The following is a 19,873-nucleotide window of genomic DNA, read 5'->3' on the forward strand; positions in this document are numbered from 1 at the left end:
GAAACTATGAAACTGAATCATCTAATAAAGCTCTTTCACAAAATGCTTCCAAGATCCACATTATTCATACTTCTTCTGTGATGAGCATCTACTTCAGACACCTATACTCACACACAAAATACTTCCTATGTAGGAAGTCTTAACTTTGCTATTGTTTAAAAAGATACTTAGAAATAAAGGGTTTTGGGGTTTTTTTTGTTATTACACACATTTTTATGCAGCAGCAAGCTTTTTCTTTAGCTTTTTGGAAAAAAACAAATATAATGACTTTTAGTTGGGACAAATGATAGCTACACTCGTGTGCACAGGTAACATACAAACTTGCTGAATCACGATGTTGTACACCTACAACAAATGTCACATGTGTGTCAACTATACTAAAAAAAAACCAACTATTTTCTTTCTCAGTCAGGGTTATGACTTTCCAAATTAGAGTTAAAATATTCTTCCATTGTAGTAGCATAGCTCCATAAAAAAAAAGTATTTCAGAAAGATGGATGTTTGGGAGCAAGAATGTGTGGAGCTTAATGCAAATAGGATTTTCTAAGTTAGGGAGGGAAAGAGCACAAACAACATTGGGGGGAAAAGAGACAGAGAAAAGAAAGGCACCAGGCTATCTTATCAAATGTGCAGAGACATTTTCATTTGCTGTCAGATTCAGGAGAAGGAGAAGTAACATAAGAAAGAGGAGGAACTGAAGAAGGGCATTGCAGAGAAGAAGAGAATTTAAGACCTAATCTTGGTTTGGATCTTAACTTGTCTGAAGCCCCAAGTTAACCCACAATGTCGCTGTCAAGCGTGGTCTGCACACACACACACACACACACACACAAACACACACAGTGCACCTGCACCAAACACAAAGATAATCTGTGAAATCCTCAAAGCATAAATAAAAGGCAGGAAAACCATAAAGCATTGATGCTTTCCAAGTCACTCAAGTTAATGTTTTCCTATTTAGTTAATCATCTAAAATGGAGGCACAGCTCTTGATCTCTAAGGTGATAGAAGGGGACACAGAAAATCACAGCTTACCTCTTTCAGAGTACTGGGGTTGACAGGAAACCCTTTCCCCCCAGAGAGGCTGGAGTATTTCTTTTCCAAATTACAAAGATTTTCCTTTTCCTGAAGGAACACGAAAATCTATTAAGCTTGGCCAATCTTAGATTTCCCTGATGGCTAATGATGTTGAGTATTTTATCATGTGTCTTACTAGCTCTTCATACATCTTCTTTTGTGAAGAGTTTGTATTCAATTCTTTGGACTGCTTTTTAAAATTTATTTATTTATTGAGTGTTTATTGATCATTATTGAACTGGAGGAGTTTTTAATATAGTCTGCATATAAGTCCTTTGTCATTTCCTCTTTAAGAAAAGTTTGCTCACCCCAAGGTCAGAGAAGTGCATGTGCAGTACTGCATTTCCTTCTAGAAAGTTTATCACTTTAATTTTTCTGCTTCAGTCTACAATCTGCCTTGAATTAATTTATATGTGTGGTGTGAGGACAGAGGCATTAGTATTCGTTTGAATGTTTACCCAGGTGATACAGCACAGTTTGTTGGAAAGACTTTCTTTTTCCTGGATTATCTTGGAGCCCTTTGTGTAAAAAAAAAAAAAAAAAAAATCAATAGATGGTATATGTGTGGGTTTATTTCTGGACTTTCTGTTTGGTTCCATTGATCTATGTGTCTAGCTGTATGTCAGCACCACATCATTTTAAATACTATAGCTTTAGAGGCAACTTTGAAATCAAATAGTATAAATCTTCCAACTTGGTTCTTGTTCAAAGTTATTTTGGCTACTCTATGCCCTTGGCATTTTCATACAGAGTTGATTCTCATTACTTGTAATTCTTACGCTCTGAAGCATTGCCATGAACACTGAATTGGTAAACACTGAACCCTTGTTCCTACAGGAAATACAGAGATGGATTACTGTGTGCTTCCTCAAAAAAATTTCGTCAACTGATCAATCCGTAACTGTGCTTTATGTGTGTTTCTGTTTAAAGATACCGTATTTGATATATAGTTGATTAAACACTGAACTTGTAGCTAAAAGCACTGTAATTTATGCCTGAATGAAACTTATTTAAGACACACATTTTCGGGGCACCTGGGTGGCTCAGTGGGTTAAAGCCTCTGCCTTCGGCTCGGGTCATGATCCCAGGGTCCTGGGATCGAGCCCCACGTCAGGCTTTCTGCTCAGCGGGGAGCCTGCTTCCCCCCTCTCTCTCTGTCTGCCTCTCCATCTACTTGTGATCGCTATCAAATAAATAAAATCTTAAAAAAAAAAATTTCTAGACCAGAGCTGTGCATGGTATGCATTTAAAAAAAAAAAAAAAAAAAAAAAGAAGACACACATTTTCTCCATGAGGCACATTGCAACTTTCCCGCCCTTAGGAACACTAGAGAGTATGTTAGCACTATGCTGGGGAGGCATTTTAAATAGCCTAATCAACAAAAAAAGCACAAGCAATGTGAAAACACAGCACAAAATAATCCACAAAAATGACTCTTATTTACTCTGTGAGAGTTGAAACAGGAAGGTAGAGGATTGCTTTGTTCAACCTCAGCAGGGAATTTGTATGCTGCGGGACTCAAAACTTTTGCTGCTCTGCACACATCCATCAGTGAACTGTACGACAAGTATGACTGGGGGGTTGCAAGTGGACTTTAGTGAGCAGGCAAATTCACAAATACAGACTCCTTGAAAAATGCAGATCAACTACAGGTTTGAAGCATCCATGTGTCCATTTCTACAAAAAAAGTCGGCTAGGATTTTTATTGAGACTGAGACATATCTACAGATCAATCTGGGAAAATACAAATCTTCGTAATTAGCACAATTTTTAGAACAGAATTATATTTTAGGTATTTTAATGAGGAAGTGGTATTTGTATGATGGTGATCACCCATTCTAAAAAAATCTATCACTATGAGATTCCCCTACCTCCTTTTTGCTAAAACTTCAGAACTATTTAAATCCTACTTATTACACTATCTGATTTAAGCTGTGCCTTTGAATAGCATGTGCAAAGAGTGGAGCGGATATTAATGGAAGAGCTCGTCCCCAGAGCAGGAGACAGGGATGAAAAACCATAAAACCATTCTGAGATTTTTGGTGCCAAAGAAGCAGGAGGGGAGTTGGGAGGGATTTGCGTGGGCTACATAGGTGCACCTTGAGTGGACGCATACTTCTATGTGAAGGACCAATTTTTTTTTCCCTTCTCAACCTGAAAATAGTTAAATGCCTAAGTTGAGAATATTCCAGCTACACGTCTGGTAGTGGGGAAACACGGTCTAGCCTCATCCTTTAGTCCCTCATTCTTTCTCCTGTACCCCATTCTGGGTACATCTCATATTTTCAGGATCCCAAAGCGTCACATCCTAGGCAGTGGCCTGCATACAAGGATCAGCGCTGAGACCAGCCCATCAACTTTAATTAACTTTTGGTGTCTTAGATCTTAGACTATGTCAGAAAATCAGACTGGGCAAAGGAAACCCTTTCTGTGCAGTCACATTAGGCCCTGGGCAGATGGGACCACAGTCCCCTTGGTAAGGATGGTCTTGCCCCCATTGCTGGGGCTACCTAGCCAATGAAGCCAAACTAAAGCCAATGGGGCCATTGCCAGATGGGGACCCATAGGCAAATAATTAATCAAATAATCTGGCCCACAGCAGCTGGGCCAAATCGTTTGACAGCAGCAAAAAAAGCAGAATATATTCTACCTGTTTGAAAAAAAAAATCTGTTTTTTCAAAAGAAGAAAATCTGAAAACGTACATATTTTTCATGGTTTGAATTTTCACACCATGGAAAAATCATAAGGAAAACGTCCTTACTTATTTTCTGAATTAATTGTTCACAGAGCACCAGCTTACTAATGTGGAGGATTAAGTAAAAATGTATATTAAAAAGCTTTTTAAAATTATAATCCACTATTCATTATCAAAAGGCACTTGCTTTGAAGGAAGGAGCTTCCCCCAAGCTGGAACCTGAGTTTTATTGCAACCAGTGCTAAAAAAGGAAATACTTACTCTCTGTAACATCATTATTAAATTATTTTTTTCTTTCACAAAATGATCTTGTTCTCTCTGAGCCTGCTGGACAATGTGATTGGCTTGCTTTTTCAATGCAGAAATTTTTTCCTGGAGGAAAAAAGATGATCATATACAGACGCCCGTTAGACATTCAATGGTTTGCCAGTATATCCTGGAAAAGGGAAAAGTGTTTACAGCTGGATCAGCAATGAGGACATTTTTGCTGGTGGTAGGCAGTGATTCTTATCTAGAGACTGTGAAGTAGTCTCTTTGACCTGCCAAGATGAAGGCTACTCTTTACCTAAGGCCAATCCAGTCCACGTGGTTTAAAATCTATTTGAAGAATGCAGAAGTCAACAGGAAATCTTGTTTTAGACTTGGGAGATGCCTCATGGGAAAAATAACAATGTAAGTTCTTATTGAAGCTGAGAGCTTAAAAAGTCACCTTCTTCATCTCCCTTCCCCTCAGTTCTACTGGTTTAGTATAGGGGGGCTGGGATGTGATTCTAAGTTTTGGAACAAGAGCTAAATTCTGGGGTGGGACATCAAGGAGAAGGAGGTGGGCAGAGCCAACGATGTGTATGGTGTCTGGCAGGGCTATTTCTAATGGTAATAAGCTATCAGCCAACTTCGGGAACTATGAGCAGTGAAAACCAAAAATGCCAAAATAGACTTTGTTCGCAGAACTATTCTAAATCTAGTTACTGTGATTGCAAATGCAAGTAACTTAAAACAAATATCTGAATTTCTGATTTTTATCTCCCTTGGTTTTCCCATAAATGAAAAAAAAATCAGGTATTATAAATCAATGGCATCTACAGCATTAAGTAACAGCAACTAACACATGTTGGTGTACCCAGCTTGGAGCACTATTTGGTATGTAGATTTCAGCTCCATAATCTGTCAGATGTGACATGTGGAGAAACACACCTGGATATTTGGATATAAAGACAGGTAGACAGAGAGCTACATTAATGATGATTCCTGTCAGGGAGTGAGGGGCGAATGTGGGTTTTTCACACTGAATGACACCTGGCAAAAATACCTTTCGAGTCACGATGTTCCGCTGATACTCAGCTACTTCACGTAGGAGCTGTTGGGTCAGGTTCTCCTTCTCCTCATCCAGACGGCTCTCACGCTCAAGCTGCTGGAATTCCAGGTCTTCAAAGTGTTTGCTCTCCACATCCAACAGGTCGGCATCCTTTGGAGAAAGGGGAATGAAAACAAGACATACCAGAATGACTGTAGCCATCTTAACATGAAGAAAAAAAATATTAAAAGCAAACAGTCCAAAATATCTTTCTAATTACTAAGCTGACCAGGGCTGGACCATGATAATCCAGTCTTTTGGAGTTAAATCCTGGAGCAGTGACCATGAGAATGGAATTGAAAGGGATGAGGGGTGGGGCAGGGAGAGAAGCGCTGGTTGGACCATCAGTTTGACACTGTTCTGTGAAGGTAGGACTTCTTGCTTGAAATCTACTAGGTGGTTTTAAATGGACCCTGAAGTATAAAAAGAATTTGGTAAATAACTAAACATTTTCTGTCCACCAAGGTGTGACATGGTCTCTTGAGAAAGCTCCCATTTTCCAAAACTTTCAAATGAAAGGAGATTTTAGTATAGAAATAAAATTCAAGATTCCAAAGTTACTGACTACAAAAAAAAAAAACCAGACTCAAAATCTGGCACACATAGAGATTAGATCTATATGATATATATATAGACATGCATGCTCTAATAATTTTGTTGAAAGGAGAAGTCATTGAAAACATTTGGTGGTTGGTATTCTTACACTAGGCTTCTGTGAATCCCTGAACATTGTTTACAAAGATTTTTACCGGAAGGGTGGAAGCACAGCATTCATCAGGCACAAAGAAGGTCTCTAATGGTTAAGTACTACTACTCTGGGAATAATCTTGAGGGCATTTAAGAAAGACCAGAAATTATAAAAATCAGATGGTCATCAGATAGGCATTTCCTAACCTATGAAATGTCTGAAGACAGAAGTGAATCTCTATCTGTGCAGAGACTGGCACATGTTGTATAAACAATTCTTTAATCTACATTTAAAAAAAAAACCACTTAATTTTAGAGACTTTGACAAGACCATAAATAAGGTATAGAAGATTTTAAAAATATATATTATTTGTAAATAATCTATGGCCAAAAAGAAACAGTAGCTGGGCTGGGCTAGCTGGTTTATAACTCTACATAGGCAAAATTGCCAGGACGTGGCTTTTTTTTTCCACTTGAAACATCAGAAAGAGTTGGATAAATAAATATGATAAATTAGATTTCTATCAGTTTTTAAACATACCACCCCCTCTTTTGGTTTTGATGTGAGTGATAAATTAGGCCTTTTAATCAAATGGAATAATATATTTCTGTCTTCTGGAATGAATTTTATTTGGGGGATGATTCACAGAAGGATGATCAACTACCATGTAATTACAAGCGGCACTATAGCAACAAGATTATTATGTCAACACAGTGGATTCTTAAAAGTTAAGAGCAAGAAAAACAATTTGAAAAACATATTCAGCATTTTTGAGCACTCTTTTTTTTTTTTTTTTTTACATTTTTATTGGCTAAACAGAAAGCAGTCTTGGTTTCAGGTTATTGGTGGACATTCAAGTTTATCAGACATTTTATGCTTATAACTTCTAAAGGAATGAATGAATTTGGCCCAAATCTAGTCACTACTGAAGTAATTGAGAGATAACTCGAGCGTTGTATCTTGAAACAAAATCCCTGCAGTCTTGAAACAATACATCAGTGGACATATTTACTCACGCAGTCATTCATAGTCAAGTTTTTATCTAAAAACTTTCTTTTAAGTCTTTCAATTAAGCTTGGTTTGTGGCTAAAGATTATTGAGAGAAATAGTTTCATAAACTTTTTTTTTTAGTTTATAAGTAATCTTTACTCAAAGTGGGTATGAATCTCACAGTATGCCGACTACGGTAGTCCCGTAGTCCGTCGCTCACTCCACATCTGGTTAATAGACACCATGTGTTATCGTAACCATGTGAAGGTCACAGAGCCACTAATCTGTTTGCAGTAAATATTTAAACTGTTGCATGAAAATAATACACACTGGGTAGGAAAGTTGAAAATTAAAGCTAAGCTTAGCACTCAGATTCTGCTGATACCATCATCTGATCAAGTTGTCCAAACAATTAGAATGTGTGTATATAAACTTACACTGTAAAAGAAAAACTGGGGAGGGGAAAAGGCTTTGCAAAGATTTTAGATAAGAATAAGAATTCAGGGCATGGAATTTGGGGGCAGGAGTCATTGAATTTAGCATACAGTAATATATACAGGAAGCTCAAAGTCAAGGGCAGGACTAGTTGAATGAAAATTTTAACTACGCTTCACTTGCTAAAAGGAACATTACAAATCTCTGCTGGATGGCAATCTCAAAGGCCAGGCACCAAAGGACATAAACGGTTGTGCTCAAGAAAATTCAGTGCAATTCCTTCTTTTTTCCAATAACTGTTTTGAGAATTTCTATGGCAGAAGTTTACATGCAGTCCATCATGCATTTTGTTTTGTTTGTTTTTTTGCTTAGCAGAGGGACAGAAGAAGAGAATAGATGTGGTATAGCAGGAGAGATTCTCAAGACAGCTCAAGGCCAACTTTGAAAACAAATTTAAGTGGGGCTTGGGGTTTGTTCACATTTCTCCATCTTATGCCTTATAGTCAAACACTTTAACTGCACAGTTTTGGAATTTGGAAAAAGAGAATGGAAATCATTCGTGCAACCTTCTCATTTTATATATGAGCACTGAGACCCACAGAAGTTGAAGGATTTATCCAAGATTAAAGGATAAACTGATTGTAGAACTAATGAGAAAATAGGTCTTCTAATTGTTGATGTCACCGAACATGTATATTTATATAATATGTATATATTACATATATATATATATATATATATATATATATATATATATAATCAAGAAACTGAAATCAACCATTCAGTGAGTAAATTACCAAAAGCACAAGAAAACTGTTCTAGCCAGGTGTCTCCTCCATTTAATAGTGGAACTCATCCTGGCAACAACAAAAAAAATCATTTAACTCCTGCTTTCTTTTCCACAATGCTTGCATCCCAGGGAACTACAGGACTGGTGAATCCACCTCACTACATGCAACTACTCAGATGAAAGCTGTATTCTGATTCCAAAGCAGGGGATTAGAAGTAAGAAGCCCGTTCATAAAGCTATAAAGTTGTGCACAAAAAATCATTCATTCCATAACTTCAGCTTAAGTACTTGGGATAACACACATTTAAGAAGATGATGTTCTTCCTCTTCATTTATTTTTTTCTTTTGTATGACTTGCCACCTAATGAAGTTTGTGGTAATAAAATCACCTTTACTGCATCTAGTTTAAATGCCTTTGGGAAAGCTTCGTAGGGAAGTGGCATTCTGAAGGTTTTCAAATCTGAAGGGAAATGAGCTGTGGTAACACAGGAAGTTCCTAGTATGAACGGACTTCTCATGAAGTAAGTGGACTTTTTAACAATTAAGCAGTGGTATCAGTGGAAAGTCACTCTGGTCATCATCCCTGCAAAATTAGTGGACCTCTTAATGCAGATGAACAGAAGCTACCACAAGCCAGTTATCTCTCCCAAGGAAAGGGATTTATGATAAGAATTTTATACTCTGCTCAGGGAGGAAGAAGATAAGGGTCTTTGCCTTGAAATAGTGGAAGAGACTGTCTATATCACTTCCTGTCCTCTTCTGGACATCCTTAGAATGTACATACATTTAGAGTTATCCTACAGAGGCTAGATTAAGCAAACAGACATTATTTATATCAATCCAAGACTCAGATATTAGTAGAATTTACCAATTTTTATTTGCAGTGGTGTTTATAAAGAGTCCAAGCAATATTTGGATAACTAGAGGCAGAGAAGAACAAAATATGTAAGTTGTTGCTGACTCTAGATAAAGTAAAAGGACCACTATGTAAAATCATTAGTAATGAGGAGAGCTAAAAACCAGTGAACCAACATAAAAAGCCGTTTCCCAATCTCTTTGGTGAACTGGCATAAACACAAATTACAAGCAAAAATAATTTTATAAATACTAATGTTTTCCCAGTTATTTTCACCACACGATTTCTAGAGAATTATGACATTGAGGGACAGGAAATTTTCTCTTCTTACAGCAAGTTCAACTGTATACACTAAAAGGAGTAAAGAGGAAGAAGCATTGTTGGGACTTTTTTGATCCAACATAGTAAGAAAGTTACTGTTTGTTAAAATATTAAAATCATTAAGCTGCAGGTTGACCTGCCTGCCTTTGGTACTGTTTATTAAGATGCTTTCAGCCTCTGTAATACACAGAAAAGTTTTAAATGTAATTTTTCATAACCTAATGCTACTCTAAGGTAGCATATGTTTTTATATTAAAGGCCATCTTAAACATTTCCAAGGGTGGGGCTACCTCAGCTGGGGTTTCCACTTGCCGACTTCCAAGAAGGTCTTGACAGAATAGCATGAATGAAACTAGCCTTCTTTTCTAGTCACATGGAATCATGAGCTGTTAGTCACTTAGCACAAATTACTATGACATGACTCTTGGAGATCCAAGACTGCTCCCCAGCTTTATTTGGGCTACTGTTCAGAGCAAACAACCCAATCGTTAAGAGGCTCTGAAATATTATGTGGTCTGGCCAGTGTTTGTGAAACTCTCCACCTCGAAGCCTCATTTCAGCAGATAACCAGCATGGCCATGTTAAGCACAGCCAACTTCAATGACCGGAAAATAACCCGATAAAACCCACCACAAAGTCCACACTGAACTAAGCTTCAAAAAATGAGGAAGCTCGCCTGAGAAGATGCGGAGGACAAGGCCCTGCATCTTGGGTCTTGGTGTTTGCTGTGGCGTACTAAGAAGTTCAATGTCACCAAGAGGCAGAAAGAAAAAGAAACAGTGAGTGGTGATGGGAAGCAAGTCAGAGACAAGGATCGTTTTTGGACCCAAGTGGAAAATCAGGCTGAGACAGGTAAAAACAAACAAACAAACAAACAAACAAAAAACAACGTCCCAAGGGCAAACAGTACTCACGATGCAGCAGAGAATGCAGGAGAAGATGGCAGCTGATTTAAATGCTACAATCTCAGTGTCAGTTATATGTCACAAAGAACAACTCTCTTTTGTTACAAAGAATGACTCCAGAACTATTTTTTTGCATTATAAATTAGTGAAGGATTCTAACAAGGAATTGTCTGAATAGCATAAAATAATATATACTATCAGCATGCATATTTCTATTTAAAAAGTATCTAATGACCATAACTTGTGCAAATTTATGCTGTATTAAGTAGGAAGTCATAGGTAAGTGGAACTTCATTGAAAAAAACACCGAAAAACAAAAAAACAACTGGCGCATTCCTGTTTACTACTGACCCTCTTCAGTTGTTGTTGTAATTGTTCCCTCATGGACTCAGGACAATTGTCCAGCTGGGTCTTCTGCTCGGAGTAAAGCTCCTGAAGCCTCTCTAGTTTTTCCCTTTCAGCATCAAGCTTTACCTTCTCCTGAAGTTCAGAAATCAGAAAATAGAAGAATAGAAATTACCTTCATACCCAAAGCAGGCATTAGTGAACATTTCCCAAGGATAACACCAACACATACACACACACACACACACTCACATAAACATACACACACACCCGCACTATATCCTATGCATGTAGAAACATACCTAGGTAGTGACTAAGATAAGGGGGGTCGAAGTGGAAGTAACGACAAAGGGGCCCCATTTCTGTATTCTTAAAACATGGTCCACATCACTGGGTACTGACAATGACTTCCTTCCTTCCTTCCTTCCTTCCTTCCTTCCTTCCTTCCTTCCTTCCTGCCACCATGTTTAAAGTGGAAGAAGCTGGTCAATGGTCAACAAAGGACAAAAGAAATGCCAACCAAATTTATAAGATAGCCTTACAAAGAGTCTGTTGGCAGAGACCAAGGCAAAGGAAAGCGGCATTTACCTCAAGTATAGTCGTGGTCCAATTTGCTCATGGCATTTGTTAAGCAAGCTTTGCAAATTACTGTAATTTTATTTTCGGACCAGAAGCATGCCAGGTACACTAGTCGACACCCTGGTCACCTGAAATAGGTCTAGCTATCTGGCAAACTTCAAAGCTTAAGCAATTAGAAAATCTGATTCTAAGGCTGAGAGAGCAGGGAAGGAGGCAAGCCTGACAAAGCAGCAAAGGGAGGCATATCACGCAGTTTGGATACACCGACACATGACATTTACTGTGGAGATGAAGACTGCTCTACATTCACGGATATAAAAAACACTTGAAACATGGACTGTGGAAAAAAGGAGAGAACACCCAGGTGTCAGAAAATAGAAGAGAAACGTGGAGATAACACTAAATCCTTCCCCAGTCACACAGTCCAGAGGGATGCTGGACATTCTCTGGGGTCCACCAGGCAAATCCTATAATAGTGATTACATGGCCTTCCATGTCACCTTTTAAATTGAGAAAAAAATACTCCAACCCGTTTAGTGCCTGTCTTCCCAACCTGGGTGCCCTTTATGATGTTCTAAAGCCTTGAAGCAAATTTTAGACCTGATTCTCCCCTATGTAAGTCTGTCAGCCTACACAGAAGCTCTTCGTGAGGGATGCCTGGGTGGCTCAGTTGGTTAAGTGTCTGCCTTCGGCTCAGGTCATGATCCCAGGAACTTGGGGTCAGGCTCCCTGCCCAATTGGGAGTCTGCTACTTCTTCTCCCTCTCCTACTCTCCCTGTTCATTCTCTGTCTTACTCTCTCTCAAATGAATAAATAAAATCATTTAAAAAAAAAAAGCACTTCATGAGGCACTACCATGATTTGGCCCTCATTAAGCACAGGGACCACCCCCTTATTCTCCTTGCCTCATTCACCCTAACTGCAGACAGCAATAAAACTGGCTTCTAAGCTTGATTAGAGAAGGATTTTTTTTTTTTTAAGGATGCAGCTCTCAAACAGTCCCATAAAATTATACTTACTATAATTTCTTCATCCAAATGGCCATGATTTCCCGTGTAAACATATCTTTAGATTCTTTATAAAAGAGGCTATGGTTTAAATGGAAAACTATAGGACATAAATAGCTATACCAGTTCACTTAGGTGTCCATTTTTGGCAGAAAATTTCTAGATGTCAAGGGCCGTTTAGAAATGCATATTCAGTTTTTGTTTGTTTTACTTTGTTTTAAATATTTTATTTATTTATTTGACAATGAAGGAGAGACAGCAAGAGAGGAACATAAACAGGGGAGAGTGGGAGCAGGGGGAGTGGGAGAGGGAGAAGCAGGCTTCCAGCTGAGCAGGGGGCCCGGTGAGGGACTCGATCCCAGGACCCTGGGGTGATGACCCGAGCCGAAGGCAGATGCTTAATGACTGAGCCACCAGGTGCCCCACGTATTTTGATTTGGAAGTGCAGTGTTTTACCCTCAAAATGATTAAATATGGAAATGATAAAACTGAGAATCCTATTTCATCTATCAGTTTAAAAATGTTTCTGCAGGGGCCCCTGGGTGGCTCAGATGGGTTAAGTGTCTGCCTTCAGCTCTGGTCTTCATCTCCAGGTCCTGGGATCAAGTCCCTATCCCCTGAGTCCTTGGGCTGCCTGCTCACTGGGGAGTCTGCTTGCTTTTCCCTCTGCCTCTCCCCTCTGCTCGTGCCTTCTCTCCCTCTCTCTCTCAGATGAATAAATAAAATCTCTAAAAATAAAATAAAATAAAATGTTTCTGCAACTGAAACTTTTGCAGACTATTCAGAAAGTTTCCTCCGTCTTTTCTGGCAAGTGTACACCCTGCGCAACCCCCCAGTGCAGGAGGTGGAGAGGGGCAATGGCTGGGAACATAGAGTGAAGGATCATCACGTGTTCATTCACAGGAAAGCTGAATCTTCAAGGACCAGTCAGTTTCAGCCTTTACTTTCAGAATGAATCATTTTTTTTCCCTTTAATACAGCCAGCAATACAGAACACCAGTCGTCCTTTGGATAAAAAAAGGTGTTATTTCTTCTGTGCGTGGATCAAAAATTGCCCTATTTACACAGCAAAAGAATTTTATCCAAAAAGAGTTCTATTTGTAGATACTGTATCACTGGATTTTGCACCAATTCTAGTTCTAAGAAGAAAGTTAAAAAAGAGAAACAAAGAAAGCAAAAAAGCAAGAAAGAAAACTATCCAATCCCCTTAAATACCAAATGTGCAAAACTGTAAAATTTAAAGTTACATTTGACAGGGTACATTGATATGATATTTGATTCTATGGAAAGGCACTGGCCTGAAACACAGGTCTCAAATCTGAAGAAATAGCCAAACTAGGCCTCTGAGCTCCCCATTTTGTATTACTACTAATAAGCACAGATAACGAAAAAAAAGTACCTTATGTTTACATAGCGCCTTCCTTCTGAGGTGCTCAAAATGTTTTGCAATTCCGTACAAGGGGGCAGTGAGAAGACTAATGCAAGAGGGCACCATCAGAACCTTCTGCTTCTCTGGTTTACGGGTAATGCTATGAGCAAGACTTGGGTCTCAGAACAAAAGCTTAGTGGAGCCAAACAGAGGGCAAAGGAAGTAAAGGGCAAGGATGAAAGGACCAGTAGCAGGTGGGCCTGGCCATCAATCATGGAGGACGAGAGACGTGATATCACGCCCATGCCAGCCAGTTGGCCAACTCAAGCCAGAAAGAAATTAATATTCCTACTTTCTATTTATTGCCCAGAAAGTTTTCAAAGGAAAATTAGCTCAGGCAACCAGTTAATGAGACCTGAAAATATCACCTTCTACGGTGAAGACAAGTATATGAACAAATTAGATAGCATTTCAGGGTTTAGGGATTCTCTCTTTGACATGCAAAATATGAAAACTGGCTGTTATTTCCTTTCCCCAGATTTAAACTGGTACACTTGCCTATTACAATTCTTACGTGCTCAACAATTTCTAAATTCTAAAAAAGAATTCTAAATTCTAAAAAACTCTAAATTTCTAAATTCTGAAAAACAATTTCTAAAGGCCAAGTTGGCAGAGAGCTTAACTTTTTTTTTTTTTAGGATTCATGAATCTGTTTTCAAGAAATAAGTATATTTAAGTGAGTTGTAGTGAATTTTAAATTAGATAAAATTTAAATTAAATTTTCAATAAATTTATTAAATTTTAATGAGCAAATTTAATAAACTTGTATTAAGTTGAACAGATTTAAGTTTACTGAAAAAAATCAGATGACAAGGAATTGGAATACTCCAGGAAAACCCAGATGCACAAGGGGGCATTTGTAAAACCAGGCACAGAATGTGACTTCACCGGAGATGTGGCTGTGTCTGTTCGCACTGCTCTTGCACGGATTTGTCATTATGTACATGCAAAAGCCATGTGGGTCACAAATTCATTGCCAGATTCTGCCCTTTCTTTATGTTTAAGACTGATGTTCCTAAAGCATATGTATGACCAACAGTAATTATTCACAGCAAAGTAAAGCAGAAGTCAGTATATAAAATCGGACTTCTATTCACTTGAGTTGTTTATTCACTCACTCAGGGACTATACGTAGAGAAAAGAGGGAGCCTGGATTGCCTAGGTTGCTCAGTTGGTTAAGTGTCTGCCTTTAGCTCAAGTCATGATCCCAGGGCCCTGGGACTGAGCCCCACATCGAGGTCCCTGCTTAGTGGGAGGCTGCTTCTCCCTCTCCCTCTGCTGCACTTTCTCTATCAAATAAATAAAAAATAAAATCTTAAAAAAAAAAAAGAAAGAAAGAAAGAAAGAAAAGAGAGCGCCTGATCAGTGTCCTCATGAAGTATGGTCCAGTTAGCTCTGTGGTTCTTAGTCTGGACTGCACATTAGACAAATCTGGGTGAACTTTAAAATATACTATTTTCCAAGTCTCCATGCAGTCAGAGATTCAGGAGCAAAATAGGGTATGAGCATTTAAAAAAATCCCTCCATGCTCTCTCCTATACAGCCAGGTTGGGAACCCCCGAATGAGCTACCCAGAATGATGTGGAGAAGCAAAGGCAATTAACAACAATTCGATTTTTTAAATGAAGACACGGGACATTAATATACAAGGCACCAAAGAGTGCTCTTCAAATATTTGGCTTAATGCCTTTATTTCACAGTACAAAAGGCCCTTTTACAAGTGACACTCCAACTGCACAAATTTTTACATTCAGATTAGATGCCTCAAGTAAACCAAACAAAAACTGTACCATGAGATTCCAATACCCAATGCACGTTCAGAGAGGAAGGATGCATTTCAAGCTCAGATGCAAAATGACTGTCTTCTAGTGAGACAGATGATCAGGAGTGTGGGTGAGTTTACCTTAACTAACTTGAACTTGTACACAAGAATTACCAATAATCTTTAATGAACTTAATGATTTAATGAACTTTAATGAACTTAATGAAAGCTCATCATGGGACCACTTTGCTGGCAATGTGGTTAGAAGACAGTAACAAGTTTCTCTCTTTTGAATTGTATTCTTCTTCTTCTTTTTTTTTTTTTTAAAGATTTTATTTATTTGTCAGAGAGAGAGAGAGAGACAGCGCCGGCGAGGACAGGCAGACAGAGCGGCAGGCAGAGGCAGAGGGAGAAGCAGGCTTCCCGCCAAGCTAGGAGCCCGATGTGGGACTCGATTCCAGGACACTGGGACCATGACCTGAGCCGAAGGCAGCTGCTTAACCAACTGAGCCACCCAGGCGTCCCTTGAATTGTATTCTTGAAGGAAGGAATTGAAATTTAACTTGTTGGCTCTATTTGAATTTCAATATTACACAGAAAATTCCTGAAACCCAGTGAAGACATAATTTTACCACATCTAAGTAATATTTGGTAAGCAGATGGTTCAAGATTACTCTGAAAAGATGCTTACTTTATTAGCTTGTGAGGCTGCCAGATAAAACAGAGGACATTCCATTAACTTAGAATTTCAGATGAATGACAAATTATCTTTTAATATAAGTATGTCCCAAATAATGCTTAGGGCATAATTACACCAAACTTTATTCTCTGTTTATCTGAAATTCAAATGTACCTGAGCATCCTATATAAATATTTTATTATATATAAATATGAATATATATAGGATGGGATGTATACAGGTTATTTATTTACTTATTTATTTGTTAAATCTGCCAAATCAGTTAGCTTAATAAAGATTTTCTTAGAACTTAAGGTCCATCTTTGTAATTCCCAAACATTTAGCACACAACCCAGCACATGCTAAGTACGTGGGTGTGTTTCGTGAAACACTGGGTCAGGTTTGGAGTTGATGCAGTGATGTGTTTAAATTCATTTAGTACCTAAGCCAGCATTTCTAAGCGCAGTTGATCCAAAGTCCTTTCTATATACCCTGAGATTACTCTTCCTTCTAGTTCCTAAACCCTGTGGTTTGGGAGGTAGGCATCCTCATGGGTTCAGATAAGGCTATTGTTTTAGGTCCAAAATCACTTATCTGAAATTCTTAAGGCCAGATGTGTTCCAGATTTCAGAACATTCTCAATTTTATAGAAGTAATGCAGTTCATATAGCATATATTAAAAGGCATTTCCAGTAAGGTCGGGACCAGTACCTATAATCAAACACATTTCTATTTCTGCAACTACTTATGAATATTTACACAGGTATGAATATCAGTCAAAGTCAGGTTTCGTAACCAACTAAATTTTGGTGCCAATCTTACAAAATGATTCCCCCCTCCCCCCAAAAAAACTTTTCAGATTTTAGAACTGCAGAGAAAAGAATATGGACCTGTGTCAATGGATGCTGGAAAGCTGAGAACTCATTCTCTACATGCCTCTATAGAGGCACATCCTTATACTTCTTTCTGCAGATTTTTTTTTCCTTTAACTTTGACATTTCAATTACACAATTGATGGATTAATTTAGTGTGGAAAAAACTGGACAATCAGAACACTAGGGATTTCTCTAATCAAAAAACCACCAGAAAAAAAGAACCCTAATCTGGAATCCTGTTGACTGAGTCCCCAAATCCCAAGATACTCTTCCACTTCCTCCAGCTAACTTTGAAATGTAAGAAAGAGGCACGGGAAGGGCTGGGTCCCTTCTGAACACCGCCTGTGACTTGGCAAATGTTCTGCAGTCCAGAAGCATTAACACTCTGCTAAGGAATTCTGGGCCAGGCTCTCTGTCTTCCCCTGGCTCTGAATGATGGGTGGAGAGGAAGTAACAGGTACCTTGGCAAGATAATAATGTGGGAATAAAATGTAACCATTTTAGATACAATGATACATGCTTCGAGTAGGAGAATTAGTCAAATAACTTAAGATTTCTCTGTGGCAGGAGTTATATGATGTGGAGTGATTTAAGCTTCAATTCACACCTTTAAGCCTGTTTAGTTACAAACAAGGCCAGGACAGCAACAAAATACCATAATCTGTCTGTGTGAGGACAGATCCTAAAACAAAGAGTGGCTGAGCTTTATGATGAGAGTCTGGGTAACGGAAAGTCTCTGAGACTATATTTTCTGTTGTCTATATTTTAGACTGTTTATATTTTAGATGGTAACGTATAATAAATAAGTCATCTATAACATTCAGGTTCCCCTCTGTATCTGAAAGTGGAGCGCTCCTATGAAACCCTTCCTAAGCTGAAATGGTATAAAGCAAAGAAGCAATTACCAGTAATTTACATGGAAAAAATGTTAAGCTTTCCCAGACCCCCAAAATAACTTCTCTTCGGCTTTTCTGATACCTTAGGACACATCTTGCTCTTCTAACAGATACACCAAGTAAATGCAGATAAAGCACAGATGTCCACAGACACAGTTGGAAGCTGCAGCTGCTGATGCGGAGATGCTGCTGTAGTTCCCAGGCAGGGGGCTAGGTGGCGCCACTCTGGCTGCTGGGGGTGTGAGGGCGCATTCCCCGCAGCACAGGCGCTGAAGGCTTTCCACACGCTGAACGCTAGGGTCACGTCTCACCGTAATTTTGCATAAAAGCGGAAATCCTCTTCGGATTTCTCTCAGCGAAAACAGGTTTTAACGGAGGTCTTTGGTAAGTGTGAAGCGTTGTAACGTGAACTTTCAAAAAGTGAGTTACACCTGTAATTAATTTATTACCAACTAGCTAAAACAGAATGACAGCCCCCAAATCACTTAAGAGAAATAATACCAAGGACCGGCCTCAAGTGCCAATGGAAGGATGTCGATCCTTTCACACCAGTATTTGAAATCTGAGGTGTCAGCAAGCCTTCCTCCTACGGCTCCAGGCCTTGTCTCCAAAACAGTAGGGCCAGGCTTACAGGACGTGCTACCAACATCTGAGGTGGAGCTTGCCCGGCAGGGATATCTCTCCAGGTTTTGGTTTTCTCATTCCAGTTTCCAACAGCAGCAACAGGTGTGTGGAAAAGGAAACGAGATCCCAAAGGGCAGAGGTCACTTCCTCCTTCTGTCTTGCACTCCCGCTGGGCTGGCCGCGTGACGGTGAGCCTCCTGGCATGTGCATTGAAGCACACCATCCCAGATGGCCTGAGCTTGGCAGCGCGGAGCTCTCGCGCAGGTGTCTGGCTCCGTGTTTCTGCTAAGGGCTTGCTGTTAGCAGGAGCTCTAAGGACAGTATTGTCGAAGCATGCTGGGTGGTATGCTAGCTGGTGCTATGAGCCGGTAAACAGTGGAGAGCACTGCCTGTCTCTATTTCACATGCCAGAGTGGGAAATCCATACCTAAGAAGCCCCAAACACATGTAAAGTATGAAACAGGATTTGTACGGGGACTCAAAGAACAACAGGGTGAACATAATCAAGACTGGAAGGGTCTGAAAGGGCTTTTCTGGAGAGCTAACAATGAACCTAAGCCCGGAAAGATAGACCGGACAAGATATGGAATATGGGAAAGGAATTCCAGGCATGGGAAATAGGTCTGCAAGGAAACAGACCTGGCAGGAGGTGGGGGGGTGAGGGAGAAGGATGGCTCTTTAACAAACAGAAAGAAGGTCAGCACGCGCATGGTGTGAAGGAGGGGGGAGTGATGAAGACCCACAAAACAAGTATATAAAATTTATATAAAATACGGTGGAACACAAATCAGAGTGATAGGATCTACTTTATATATTTTTAAAAATCGCTCTGGCTGCTGTGAAGAGAATGAACTAAAGGGAGGCAATTGGAAATGGAAGGAAAGAAGAGATTCTGATGGTTTAGAAGAGAATGCTGTTAGTGGAGATGCAGAGAAGCTGAAATCATTGAGAACTCTTAATGTGAGGGTGATGGAGAAAGAAGTGTCAGGACTGACTTCCGGGTTACCATTTGGACACAGAGGTGGCTGGAGAGGCTATCTCCTGGCCTGGGAAAACTGGAGGAAGAACAGGATTGGTGGGGAGGTGTGTAGAAGACAAGGGGAAGGAGAAGATCAAGAGTTCATTAGGAGCATTGAGTCGGCAATAGGTGTGAACTGTCTAAGTGTGGACATCAGGTAGGCTACAGGATCTGAATCAGACTTTCGGGAAAGTGTTGTAGGCTAAGACATGCACTCGACTGTCACCAGCGTTTACAGGTCATGGGGCGCCACAGCTATAAGAGAACATGAGAATACAAGAGAAGAGGGTCAGCTTGGAGACAAACACTCTAACAACCAGTTTTATAGAGCCAGAGAAATAAGAAAAGGGAACTCAAGTTGGAAAAACCAGAGAGAATGAGTAAGAGAAAGACAAGGAAAACCAGAAGAGGAGACACCAAGAGGCCAAGGAGCAGGGTGAGGAGGGGCAAGTACAAAGAAAAAGGGTTGTCCTCTGTCTTGAATGCTGCTCAGGACATCTGATCACAAGGGGACTAAAAAACTTGCAGTGGGTTGGGCAGCATGGAG

General features: G+C 39.5%; 1 protein-coding gene across 1 annotated transcript in view; it reads right to left on the reverse strand.

Moving 5' to 3' along the window:
- Positions 1-19,873, reverse strand: part of LOC111149019 (pleckstrin homology like domain family B member 2) — a 218,046-nt gene that overhangs the window by 33,736 nt on the left and 164,437 nt on the right. The window contains exons 7-10 of the mRNA XM_022505904.1: positions 10,464-10,592; positions 5,083-5,238; positions 4,035-4,145; positions 1,036-1,125 (exon numbers count right to left, since the gene is read on the reverse strand). Of these exons, the coding sequence (XP_022361612.1) occupies positions 1,036-1,125; positions 4,035-4,145; positions 5,083-5,238; positions 10,464-10,592 (486 nt within the window). The remainder of the gene's footprint in view (positions 1-1,035; positions 1,126-4,034; positions 4,146-5,082; positions 5,239-10,463; positions 10,593-19,873) is intronic.

The sequence above is a fragment of the Enhydra lutris genome, unplaced genomic scaffold (assembly GCF_002288905.1).
Source record: "Enhydra lutris kenyoni isolate GAN:26980312 unplaced genomic scaffold, ASM228890v2 scaffoldscaffold2, whole genome shotgun sequence".
Taxonomy (NCBI): Eukaryota; Metazoa; Chordata; class Mammalia; order Carnivora; family Mustelidae; genus Enhydra; species Enhydra lutris.